The sequence below is a fragment of the Caenorhabditis briggsae genome (genome assembly GCF_000004555.2).
Source record: "Caenorhabditis briggsae complete genome, chrX, whole genome shotgun sequence".
NCBI classification, from domain to species: domain Eukaryota; kingdom Metazoa; phylum Nematoda; class Chromadorea; order Rhabditida; family Rhabditidae; genus Caenorhabditis; species Caenorhabditis briggsae.
The window spans coordinates 13,339,499-13,353,429 of NC_013491.2; the positions used below are offsets into that span (position 1 = coordinate 13,339,499).

Here is a 13,931-nt window from a genome sequence, read left to right on the forward strand (position 1 = left end):
TCTCAGTTTTCCAATTTTTCAATTTTCCTCAAGTTTCGTGGTAATTGAAATGTTCTCATTTTTTCATAATTTTCTAAATTATTGAATGAAGGAAACAATCACAATTCAGTGATTTTCCCACAAAAATTCAAAAATCCCAAAAATTGGCCCAAAATGAGCTATTTTCTTTCGAAAATTGTTCGAACTGGGCAATAAAACACTACAAAAATTATTAAATTCATTTTTTTTTATTAATTACCACAAAAATTTGAGCAAAAACTATGAAAAATGAAGGAAAATAGAGAAAAATGGGATTTGCGAAAAGCTGTGAATTTTGCGAAATTTCCCATGGAAGAGAAAACCCCGCAGCTCGGCCACGGCCATGGACTGATGACGTCATCACTGGGAAAATTTATTTTGGGATTTTTCTCCGTTTTCCTTCGTTTTTCATAGTTTTTGCTCAAATTTTCGTGGTAATTAATCGAAAAAAATGAATTTAATAATTTTTGTAGTGTTTTATTGCCCAGTTCGAACAATTTTCGAAAGAAAATAGCTCATTTTGGGCCAATTTTTGGGATTTTTGAATTTTTGTGGGAAAATCACTGAATTGTGATTGTTTCCTTCATTCAATAATTTAGAAAATTATGACAAAATGAGAACATTTCAATTACCACGAAACTTGAGGAAAATTGAAAAATTGGGAAAACTTGAGAAAAATTGGGAAAAAACGGAAAATTTGGCTAAAAAAATTGGGCAAAAACGAAGGAATATTGAAAGCAAAAGGAAATGAAATAGAATTGAGAAAAAAACAATTAAGAAAAATTGGTAGTGAGGGAAGTATGGATTGGGGTTTAAAACCTAAATTAAACATTAAAATCCTGAGTTTGTGAAATTTGTGAAGATTATTTTACAGTTCTCTATTGTGTACGTTCTAGAAATTTCGAGACTCAAAAATTCAAAGCAACTAATGCCTTTCAGCAAATGCCCAACAATTTCCACAATTTTTTTTTCATAAAGAGTGAAATATATGACACAAAATCAAAAAGAACAATCAAAAGACAATGAGAAGTGAAAATTTTCTGCCGTAGTTTTTGAAAATTCAGAAATATTGAGATTCTGAAGTTCTGAAATTCTGAGGTTTTGAGGCCCTGAAATTCTGAAATTTTGAAGTTCTGAAATTCTGAGATTCTGAAATTCGGAAGTTCTCAGATTTTCAGTTTCTGAAGTTCCGAAATTCTCAGATTCCGAAATACTGAAATTCCAAAGTTCTGAAATTCTAAGAATTCTGAGATTTTCAAGCTCTGGAATGCAGGAATTCAGAAACTCCTTCAAAAAATTGTACCCCCGAATCACAAGCGTTGTACCCCTGTTTGAAATGGGTTGTACTCCAGAATCATTAATAGTTTTCACCCCAAATTTTTGAACCTACTAATTTTGTACCCCCGAATCACCAATTTTGTACCCCTAAATCAGTTGTACCCCCTTGTACCCCCCAAATTTTTTGCCAAGTATAGGATTAGGCCGAAAGCCTTGTTTCTTTTGGTAGTATGGGAGACTCTGTGGTAAGAAGTAGTATAAGAGACCTTGGTAGTAAAAGAGACTTGGTAGTATGAGAGACACATTGAAAAAAAGTAGTATAAGAGACAGTGGTAGTAAAAGAGTCTCGGTAGTATAAGAGACACATTGGAAAAAAGTAGTATAAGAGACAGTGGTAGTAAAAGAGACTCGGTAGTATAAGAGAAAAGTAGTATAAGAGATGGTTGTATAAGAGAATTTGCCGAAATCTCCGAATATCTTGCAATAGGCAATTTTTCTTCAATCAGCCAAATGTTTCTGAATTATGAATGAGAAGAAATAATGTTGGACAGTTATCTCTGTTCCAAACCACATCAAAAGCGAAATTACATTCTTGAATAACTAAATGGAAAACAAAAAAAAACCACTCATAATATGTAACGAATGTTGAAAAAATCAGGCAGCTATGAGCGCTGAAACTGTAGAATCCGACTTGATGTTTACCACATGAGATTCAATGCGATGTACCCTCTGAGACAATGCGATGTACCCGCTGAGTATTTCAGAGATGTACCCCATGAGAAAGCGAAAAATGTACCCCATGAGATTATACCTAAAATGTACCCCATGAGACTATGTACCCCCTGAGACTTTGTACCCCATGAGCACGATGTACCCCATTCTGATGTACCCCGGGAGAATGGGCCTAAGCAACTTGGCAATTTCCTTCCAGAGTTTTCTCGTTGGTGAAGAAAGCGGTGTTATTCTCGGTCCATTCCTTGTCTTCATCAGATTCCAATTTCTCGTCTCTTGGTGCGCTTGGGTTGAATGAAATCGTGTTGAGAATAGCTCTCTTCATGTTCTCAGACCACTCGGTATCTTCCTTCTCGAATTGAAGCTCAGAAATAAGTCCATTTTTGAGTTGTGCACGAACTGGGATCTCGAGAATCTTCTTGTACACGTTGGACAGCTCGCGTTGTTCCAAGGAGTTCATCACTGGCATCAGCTCAGAATCTGAGAGGTGAGAGGCAGCCAATTGGATGTCCACAAGTTGAAGAAGAATGTCACGGTTATTGGATTGAATACGGGCACGAGCAGAAATTCGTTTCGAACAGTTTGGTGATTGTTATAAACTTTGCACTTCATTGAGTTGAAAAAATCATTCTGATGGAAACTGTTTCTACCTATTTTATAGCAATAATGAAAATTTATTTTTCATGGTTTACTAAATTTTGGTTTGTTGTCCTTATCTAGAACAGTTTGGCAAGCTGACACCAGCTTTGAACCCTAAATTGTTTTTTTTTATCAATTTTCCATGATTTTGTCTGTTGCAGTTCAATGCTAGATATTCATACATCGACAGTCATATCAGTATTTGGCAGCTTCTCCACTGGCTACATAAACGCATATCTAAATCCTTCACCTTGTTTTGAAGCAAAAAAAAAATACTTACAAACAATTGCCAATTTCATATTTCAGTTTCTTCATCAGAAACTTCTTATTCAAAATGTTTAACTCCATTTGGATTTATTCCAATGTTAACGAAAAAAATTATTTTGAGAAAATGGATGATATATGAAAATCCGTCAAATTCAAAGTATACCACAACAAATGTCATGTCCAGAAATGTCCTAGAAGTTGAAATTACCTTTGAGTATTGCTGTTGTTACGCTGAAAACGCGATTTTTGGTACCGAAACTGGTATAACTCTGCTGAAATTGCGAGCGGGTTCTGAATTTTTTGAGAGATGCCTAGACAGGATATTTTCAATCTATCCTAAACGTTTTATCAAATTCTAGATCTTCAAAGTACAAAGATTCCCCTTGTGAATAATGTCTTTATTGATCGAGATTGGAATTGGTATAAATCATGAGAAATCGTGCAGAATAAATACATAAATAAAAACCGTGTAGAGTCAATAAAAAAAGACATTTGCAAAATGGCGGCAGTATCTTATCTTAAATAAAGGATGGCAGTGAGATTATTTTATTCAAAACCAGTGAGACGAGAGAGTGAGATTTTATATATGTATTTGTTTATTTGAAAATAAAAAAAGTGCGATGAGAACCGGGGAAAGAAAATGGTAAAACGAAATAGTCGTTGATTTTAGCGTGGTAGCATATAAATAACATGGGGTGATAGGCCGAGAAGGAAATAGAAAAATGTGAATCAAGATTGGGAGAATAAGAGGCACCGCGATTTTATTTATGAAGTGAAAAAAGTTGTGATTTTAGGCGACGATGACGGATGGAGAACACGTTTAGGATTTTGAGACGATTTTCATAGGAAGAGAAGGGGATGTTAAATCTTTGGAGGACTATTTTGGAGAAGTGGCGGAAAGGTAGTTCTCATTTAAGAAAAAGTTTGGAAAAAGGGGGTGGAGAGTAGACTGCAGAACAGTATTCGATGATCGGTAAAACATAAGTATTGAAAAGCGCAGCGTAGAATAACGGATTGTTGGAGCGGAAAGATGTGAGTAGTTGGTGAGATCGGAGCATGGCAAGGGCGTTTTTCTTGAGAAGATGTTGTTCAAATTTAAGGAGTGGGTCGGGGGTGAGGCCAAGATCGCTGACGTGGGAGGACGGGAGAATAGAAGAGCCGTCGATGGTATAATTATGATGGTAATTTAGAGAGCCTAATCGAAGAAGTGATGTTTTAGAAGTGGCAAGAGGGAGAGAATTCTTAACGGGCCAGGTATAAATGATGTCAATGGACTTTTGAATGATAGGGGCAGAATTATGAAAAATGTTAATTTCATCGGCGAAGACCGAAAAATGGAGAGATAGAGGAAGCAAAAAGAGCAGGTCATTGAGAAAAATTAGGAATAATAATGGACCGGAAAGCGATCCTTGGGGAACACCGGATGGAATGATGGATGGACGAGTGGAATCAATGTGAGAGTTTACTTTTACCGAGAAGGTCCGGGTGGATAGGAAGTCTTTGAACCATCTGTAGACAGGTGTGGATTCCATTTCGATGATTTGTGATGAAAATCAATGTTCTGAAATCGGGAAAAATTAATTTACTTTTCAATACTTTTTGATAACTCACAATTATTACTTTTAGAATTATTCAATTTCGTTGGAATATTTTCGTCCTCTTCATCGACAAGAGGTTCGTCGTCGTCATCAATACGACGTTCTTCGTCTTCATCCAGAAGACTTTCCACTTCTTCATCATTGGGATGTTCATCGTCTTTAGCATCAGCAGGTGGCGGAGGCTGACCAATCCATCCTTTGCATGCTTCCGCCCCACAGAGACATCTCTGACTCAATACCCTGAAAAACGTAATTGTAATAAGTATTTAAAACAAAAAAAAAACAACATACGGGTCATAATCATATCCATAATTGATGGTGAGTTCAGAGTGTTTTTCGATGTCTCTGTCGGCGATGTATCCAATTGCTCGGAATCCTTCCTTTCGATTGTTGACCACGTATTTTTGCGCAATCATGTTGGGGTCACAGCTATGATTGGCAAATCGAGCGGAGTTCCCGCGTTCTGTAGGGTCAATGTAGAACCCACGTCCAGCTTTGAACGGATACGTATGAATTACACCGATTTCCTTGTACTTTTTCTTTCTAATTTCTAGCTCGGCAGCAGTGATGATTTCTCCGTTGTAAGGAACGATGAAATCATATTTTTTGATGTCCCGAGAAGCGAAAAGACCGATTCCTTTCTCTCCGGAGGATTCGGCATAAAAGAGTTTATCCTTTAGTCGGTATTCTTCGAAGACTTGATTTCTGCATCCAGCCTTTTTCAGAGTACATGACTTTGGGCATACTTTCCTGTCACAAACATTGTCACAATCTTCAGTACTGCAATCACAATTTTCATCCCAACATCTGAAATTAAATTAGTTTTTTTTCAAGCTTGCAATTGGAATGAACTTACTTCTTCACTCGGACAACTTTAGCTTGATTCGCTTTGTAAGACGAATGTAGTATCGGTTGAACATTGGCGTGGAATTTCTTGATAGTGTTCTGCAAAACTTGCTAGATTTTTCTTTCTCAACAAGGGGACATCAACATTTTGGAATCCCAGATTTTGATGATTACTTTAGGATATACTGAGAATGGCCTATCTGAACACCTTTGAAAACTTCAGAATCCGCTTTCAGCAGCTCGACAGTTTCAGCAGATTTATATCAGTTTCCGTAGCAAAAATCGCGTTCTCAACTTGAATCTCAAATCTAAGACACTTTCTCAAAAAGATTGTTCCCAAATTTTCAAAAGTTTCCACAATTTGGATTTACCGAAAACCCCGTATTGGACGGGCAGACCTTTCTATTGTCCTAGGATGCTTCTAGAGGACTCTCCCAGTTTTTCAGCCATTTTTCTAAAAAGTTTTCATCGAAAAATTTGGTTTCATTTAATTAAAAATTCGCGAAAGCAGTTTTACAAAATTGCAATATTTCGAGCAAAAAATTGTTTTACAACAAACTTCTGTAAAAATTTAAAATTTCCGGAATAGTTTTTCAATGAAAATGTACGAAAATGTATAATTTCAAACAGCACATTTTGAAGGGGTCCCGTTTATTTTTCCACGGCCCTCCTTTAGTTCAATTCTATGTATAAAACAACCACATTCATGTTCTGCTCCTAGAAATTGAGAAATTCGTCTTCGAGAGTCAAGTTTTTTTTTGAATTGATAAATTGATTTTTGATACTGTAACTGATGTAACTCGGCTGGAACTGGTGGGAGAATTCTAATATTCTCAAAAGCGTCTAGGTATTATATTCTTCACTGACTTTGGAATTTAATTCAAATCTTGGGTTTACAAGGTTTCTGAGATTTCTTCAACGTGTAGACTTACTTTGATATTTTGTGTCTCTTGATTTTGGGTGCTTTTTTGTGCCTTTGGTGCTTGGTTGACCATTTTGTCACACAGTTGTCTTTGATAACTGAAAATTCAACAGTTTTAAAACAATCGACAAACTTTGAGATCAAATAATAGAAAGAAATCGGAATAAGTGTTACAAAGAAAACTGTTTCTCAGACAGCGTAGCGATAAAAAGAGAAAAAAACATTGTAGGTAGAAGTTTTTAAAGAAGGAAAGGAGAAAGGGGCCTTCATCAAAACAATTTTAGTTTTAAAAATGTTTTCGGGAAGTATTTTGTATGATTTTTCGAGAAAAAACAAGAAAAAGAAACAGAATGTCCTTATCGTCGCCCACTGCTGGCCAGCAAACCAGGAGTTTGGCACGAAAAACACTGATAACGATTATAAGAATAGAGGGAAAAAAGTGAAAAGTATTAAAGAGCAACTGCGCGTCAATCAGACCTCCCATACGGATAACATACGTAGTAAAGTGTAAATTTTGATATAAGGAAAAAAATAGTGTGAGACTATCAAATTTATTTTTTTTTTGGAAGTGACAGCAAGATTTTCGAAAATGAGAAAAATTCATGAATGGAAAATATGCTAATGAACACGAAAAGGGTAACTAGCAAAATTTATGAATAAAAATAGTACTAGCTTCGATTGATTAGTAAATTCATTTATAACCAGTCGGTTCCCTTCTCGCTCTTGCTGACAATACCCGTAAAGTTACTAAAAAAATTTTTATACAGGAAAATTCTGAAACTCTAAAAATTTGAAGTTTAGGAATTCTAGAGTTTTGAAATTCAGAAAACCAATTATTTTAAAATTTTAAGATTGAAGATTTCGGAAATACATTAATTTGATAGTTCAGGAATTTCGAAGTAAAAAAATTCGGAATTTCCGAAATTCAGCTAATCAGGAATCCAGGAATTTAAGAATTCAACAACTCTAGAATTCTGGAATTCAAGAATTTAAAAATTCGAAAAATCTGGAGTTCTGAAATTCAGAAAATCAAGAATTTCGAAATGTTTAAATAAGGGTTTCAGAAGTTCGGGATTCCAGAAATTCAGAAATTCTTCAATTCAGGAGTTTAGAAATTCTAGAAGTGCAGAAATTCTGAAATTCTGAGTATCAAAAAACACAAAATCAGAAATTTGGAGTTTTTGAAATTCAGGAATTTAAAAATTCGAAACATAAAATTTTGGATATACAGAAACCGGGTTCTTAATTTTTTTCACAAGGGAAGTACCCGAAGTGTCCCCTCGCTTTTTCTTAGATATTGGTGGCAAAAAATTCCTTCTCCTGACTAGCACAAAACGGATAATATAAGGTGCCCTTAGGCAGGTTGAGCAGAATGACAAAACTTTTTGTAATTTTTCAGAAAAAGTGGATCAAGTCCATTCAAAAAATCATAACCTTGTACAGATTGAAGGTAGAACAATATACTAAACTGTCTTTTGTAGAACAGATTACAGGCTACAAAAATTTAATTGCACCTAGCTTCTATCTTTGCGAAGAAATTTACTAAGATGGGAAACGTCCGAATGGTCCGATCGTATGAATTCAAAAAACGCCGATTTTCGAAAAAACGTATTTGGGGGACTCGATTCGTTCCATGTAATAATGCACAACTATGGTCTCAAATATATATTTCACCGTTCATTTACGACAGATTTTTGAAAAAATAATATTTTAAAAGTCAATTTCATGTAACCCTATACATAGTATTTTTTGAACTGATTTTTCTACATACTACATAAAAGCTCTGAGAATGAAAGATTCAGTTAGTTTAGTTATTTTTTGACAGAAAATGATCAGACCGTGATCAAGAAGTCAACATTTTCGAAAAAAAAAATTCACTTGTTAAAAAATACCATGTATAGGGGTACATGGAATTGACTTTAAAAAATTATTTTTTCAAAAATCTCTAATAAATGAACGGAATTGACTTCTAAAATATTATTTTTTCAAAAATCTCTCTTAAATGAAATAGCCATGGTCTCCCAAATACGTTTTTTTTCGAAAATCGTTGTTTTTTTCATTTCATACGATCGGACCATTCGGACGTTTCCCGTCCTAGTAAATTTCTTCGCAAAGATATAAGCTTTTAGTTGCAGGTGCAATTGAGTTTTTTGTAGCCTGTAATTTGCTCTACAAGTTACAGGTTAGTTCATAATTTTTTCATCGCTCTGTACCAAGTTATGATTTTGTAAAATGGACTTGATCCACTTTTTCTAAAAATAACACAAAAAATTTTGCTATTCTGCTCAACCTGCCGATGGGCACCTTGTCTTATCCGTTTTGTGCTAGTCAGGGGGAGGGACATTTTTTGCCATTAATATCTAAGAAAAAGCAATGGGACACTTTGGGTACTTCCCTTGTCAATTGAACTTGTTTTTTTTTCTAAATTTTTATCATAATTTTTCCGTTTTTGAAAGTTCAAAAAATTTTACTAATATTCCCACAACATAACCTAGAAAAAAGTCTCCAGAAGACGTCCAAAACAAAATTTCGAAAGAAAGACGCTGCTGTTTCGAGTTTTCTGTGGAATTTCGGGAAGTTTCGTGGAAATTGGAACACGGTAAACTGATGGCTTGCCTGTTATGTTATTGGTTATAGAATGTGAACTAATCAACCACGAATCAAGAAGAAGAATGTTCGAAAGAGAGGACGAGAGTTCAGAAATCGAACTGCGCATCATTGTCTGTTCGAGACGATGGTGAACCTTTCTGTTACAACACGTACCTTTTCATCAGCGAAAAGTGGGGAAAAAAGATTAATTGTTGAGAAACGAAACGGCTTGTTTTAAATAGATTGATAAAAAATGGCACTTGAGAAAAAAAAACAAATGAAAACGTACGACAGACTGATATGTAACCTTTTTAAACGTTCAAGGTGACGAGCAAAGTCTACATTTAAATTTTAAACTTCATAGAAGCTGGTATTTCAGCGAACGATGATTTTCACAACCATTTTCTAGAACTTCAATTTCGAATCAAGTGATTTCAAGAAATTGTGAATTTTGTACAGATTTGACTTACAAAAAAAATTGATTTACAAGAAGAATTGACTTCAAAAATGATTTGTTAGAATAAATGGTTTAGAATGAAATTGGAAACTGAGATGTGTCTTTTTTACTGGGGTTCTTCTACACCTATCCTCACGTGGCTTTTGCAATCCCACTTTTGGGAAGGGGAGTATCTGAAACACTGTGAAGGAGATCAGACCGTGTCATCGCTGGGAGTGGGTCATATACAGTATACAGATGATGTGAAGCAGTAAAAAATCAAACTATGTGAAGAACTAGAAATGAGAACATTGGGACCTTGGAAGATAGAACAACAAAAAAAAGTTGTTAGCTTTGTAAAATCTATTTTCTTAACAAAAAATGGACATCCTATTTACCATAGTGGCCTAAAAAACAAGACTTTCAAAAATGATGTCCCCGAGGCAATATGGCTTTGAAAAAAACATACCAGGAGACTATAAGGCCTTTTCTAGACCGTTCATCATTGTGGCTTAAGAAACTCAACTTTCAAAATTTAAGTCACCTAAATTGAAACACACTGTTGTCAATACATAGATAATCAAACAAAAATACCACAAAAACCAAACAGTTTCTAGATCACAGGCGTGTGGTCCTCTTGGGCCAGCAAGTCGAAAAGTTGACGAAAGTAGGTTTTGAATCATTAGCGACAATTAATCGAATATGACAACTAGTAAAATTCAAACCTCCCGCCAAAAGCTGCAATCAACATGTCTGAGTCTCCTAGGAGAACCTAATCTCTCACCCACAGCTTCTAAAGGAAAACAATCACACGGACAAGCGACCTTAACACGTACATATGAGTATGAAGAATAGTGGAAAGAGCACATCAACATCAAATGTCTTGTAAAATTTTGAAAGTTGAAATTTTGAAAGTTGAAATTTTGAAAGTTGAGTTTTTTTTTGTAAGTCAAATCTGTACAAAATTCACAATTTCTTGAAATCACTTGATTCGAAATTGAAGTTCTAGAAAATGGTTGTGAAAATCATCGTTCGCTGAAATACCAGCTTCTATGAAGTTTAAAATTTAAATGTAGACTTTGCTCGTCACCTTGAACGTTTAAAAAGGTTACATATCAGTCTGTCGTACGTTTTCATTTGTTTTTTTTCTCAAGTGCCATTTTTTATCAATCTATTTAAAACAAGCCGTTTCGTTTCTCAACAATTAATCTTTTTTCCCCACTTTTCGCTGATGAAAAGGTACGTGTTGTAACAGAAAGGTTCACCATCGTCTCGAACAGACAATGATGCGCAGTTCGATTTCTGAACTCTCGTCCTCTCTTTCGAACATTCTTCTTCTTGATTCGTGGTTGATTAGTTCACATTCTATAACCAATAACATAACAGGCAAGCCATCAGTTTACCGTGTTCCAATTTCCACGAAACTTCCCGAAATTCCACAGAAAACTCGAAACAGCAGCGTCTTTCTTTCGAAATTTTGTTTTGGACGTCTTCTGGATACTTTTTTCTAGGTTATGTTGTGGGAAAATTAGTAAAATTTTTTGAACTTTCAAAAACGGAAAAATTCTGATAAAAATTTAGAAAAAAAAACAAGTTCAATTGACAAGGGAAGTACCCAAAGTGTCCCATTGCTTTTTCTTAGATATTAATGGCAAAAAATGTCCCTCCCCCTGACTAGCACAAAACGGATAATACAAGGTGCCCATCGGCAGGTTGAGCAGAATAGCAAAATTTTTTGTGTTATTTTTAGAAAAAGTGGATCAAGTCCATTTTACAAAATCATAACTTGGTACAGAGCGATGAAAAAATCATGAACTAACCTGTAACTTGTAGAGCAGATTACAGGCTACGAAATACTCAATTGCACCAACTAAAAGCTTATATCTTTGTGAAGAAATTTACTAGGACGGGAAACGTCCGAATGGTCCAAGAGACATTTTATCTCGATAATTTTCCATCTTCTCTTAGGGGCTCAGTTTTTGATCGTTATCCCATCTCTTCCTTCTTTTCTGTTTTCTCCAACCCCTTTGCACTGTACTCATAGTACCACGTCGGTACAGTCAAGATCTATCCATTTGTCGTCAACGAATTAATACTACTTTTATTAGATTCATTCTCCGTTTACATTCGTTGCAATATCCACAATTCGGGGGTACGAAACTCAGATTTTTCAAGTATTTTGTACCCCCGAATTGGCATACTTGTCACTGGCCGGGCCGGGTCAAAATGAAAATTCGGCCCGGGCCAGGTTCTGAGATGTCATAATTCTGAGTTTTTTGAATTTTTTTGAAGTTTTAATTGAATTACCGAGAAAAAAAATTGATGTTTTACATTCTTGTAAGGGTAGATTGTTACAGTAATTTTCTTTTCAAGTGAAATTCAATAATTTTATCTCAAAAAGTTTTTGATAAATCAGGTACCCGGGCCGACCGGGCCGGGCAGGGCCGGAAGAATTTTTTTCGACCCGGCTCGGAATTTGACAAGTGTGCGAATTGGGGATTTTGTACACCTAAATTTCTTGACCCCAAAATTTTTGTACCTTCGAAATCGCCGGAGTTTTTAAAATATCGCAGAAAACACCGTATTTTGAATTTTTCCATATTCCTTTTTTGTTCGAAATATATCGTAAAGCCTGTAATATAGCGCCAGGGCGTTCTATTTTTCAAAGGGGTGTTTTGGATTGATGCGAGGTAAAAAAAATGGATTTTTTACTTATTTAACAGAGTACATAAAAGGAAAAAATGGTGCGAAATTTCTAGATTTCACTATTACCAACTACTGTATAGTGAAGTATTAGAAATACCTATTCTTCTCAAAAAAAAATTCGGTTCGAGAGAGATCATTTTGAAAATGCGAAACATTTATACTTTAGGCTACTCAATTTTAAGTTGCCTTTTTTTGTACGTCACTGATGTTAATATCTGTGAAAACTCAGTTAGGCTCAAAAGTTACTTTCCGTATTTTTTATGTAATCCTTGAATTAAAACATTGAAAAAATTGATGCGTGCATCACAGTCATCTGCCAGTTATTTTCGAAATTCTTCAAATCTTCAAAGGCAAGACCAAATTCTTGAAATGAGCTCCGTCAATGTGCACTGCTTCTGTTTTGCTATTTTTTCTCCCACCATTTTTCAATATAATCACAAAATTTTCTCTTAAACTCTAATTTTCTTGACCGTATTTACATTTACCAAAAAAACCTTTATTTGAATTCCTGCAAACGAAAGGAACACGTATGTCTACCTCTCTTCCCGCCTTGTCTGAGCCCGCAGTCGGACCCCGCCGTCGGCATCCTTTTTTCGCACGAACCGAATATAAACATCCCCGTCTAAGTTTGGGATGTTTGGGATATGGTAGATTCGAAAAAAGAAAAGGCAAAGAACAGAAAAATTCAAATCTTGAAATATCTTGGAATGTATTTTTCTCGATTTTGAGGATTTCGATTATGAGAAATTGCTAGAAGCAAATGTTTATATCGAGTAGAAACTATTTTCGTTTTTTTCGCAGTGTATCTCCATTTACTTAAACAGAAACTTTTGCGTGAGAGGGGAGACTAGTGCACCTGACACATACCTTAAAAACTGTTATATAACGCCACCTGTATTATAAGATCCCCTTTAATACAACGCCACCCTTATGAGGTGATTGGAGGTAGCAAAACAAAGTTTTCATGATTTATTTACATAGTAATAGTGAAATCTAGAAATTTCGCACCATTTTTTCCTTTTATGTACTCTGTTAAATAAGTAAAAAATCCATTTTTTTTACCTCGCAACAATCCAAAACACCCCTTTGAAAAATAGAACGCCATGGCGCTATATTACAGGCTTTACGATATATTTCGAACAAAAAAGGAATATGGAAAAATTCAAAATACGGTGTTTTCTGCGATATTTTAAAAACTCCGGCGATTTCGAAGGTACAAAAATTTTGGGGTCAAGAAATTTAGGTGTACAAAATCCCCAATTCGCACACTTGTCAAATTCCGAGCCGGGTCGAAAAAAATTCTTCCGGCCCTGCCCGGCCCGGTCGGCCCGGGTACCTGATTTATCAAAAACTTTTTGAGATAAAATTATTGAATTTCACTTGAAAAGAAAATTACTGTAACAATCTACCCTTACAAGAATGTAAAACATCAATTTTTTTTCTCGGAAATTCAATTAAAACTTCAAAAAAATTCAAAAAACTCAGAATTATGACATCTCAGAACCTGGCCCGGGCCGAATTTTCATTTTGACCCGGCCCGGCCAGTGACAAGTATGCCAATTCGGGGGTACAAAATACTTGAAAAATCTGAGTTTCGTACCCCCGAATTGTGGATATTGCAACGAATGTAAACGGAGAATGAATCTAATAAAAGTAGTATTAATTCGTTGACGACAAATGGATAGATCTTGACTGTACCGACGTGGTACTATGAGTACAGTGCAAAGGGGTTGGAGAAAACAGAAAAGAAGGAAGAGATGGGATAACGATCAAAAACTGAGCCCCTAAGAGAAGATGGAAAATTATCGAGATAAAATGTCTCTTGGACCATTCGGACGTTTCCCGTCCTAGTAAATTTCTTCACAAAGATATAAGCTTTTAGTTGGTGCAATTGAGTATT

At 35.3% G+C, this 13,931-nt stretch overlaps 1 protein-coding gene across 1 annotated transcript; it reads right to left on the bottom strand.

The window, feature by feature from the left end:
• Nucleotides 1–2,200: 2,200 nt before the first annotated feature.
• On the bottom strand, nucleotides 2,201–6,373 carry CBG16770 (the record flags this gene model as incomplete). The annotated part of the gene is made up of 5 exons (XM_002645046.1): nucleotides 2,201–2,508; nucleotides 4,546–4,772; nucleotides 4,824–5,339; nucleotides 5,389–5,477; nucleotides 6,311–6,373. The coding sequence occupies 5 exons, from the start codon at nucleotides 6,371–6,373 to the stop codon at nucleotides 2,201–2,203; spliced, it is 1,203 nt and encodes a 400-aa protein (XP_002645092.1).
• Between the last annotated feature and the right edge of the window lie 7,558 nt (nucleotides 6,374–13,931).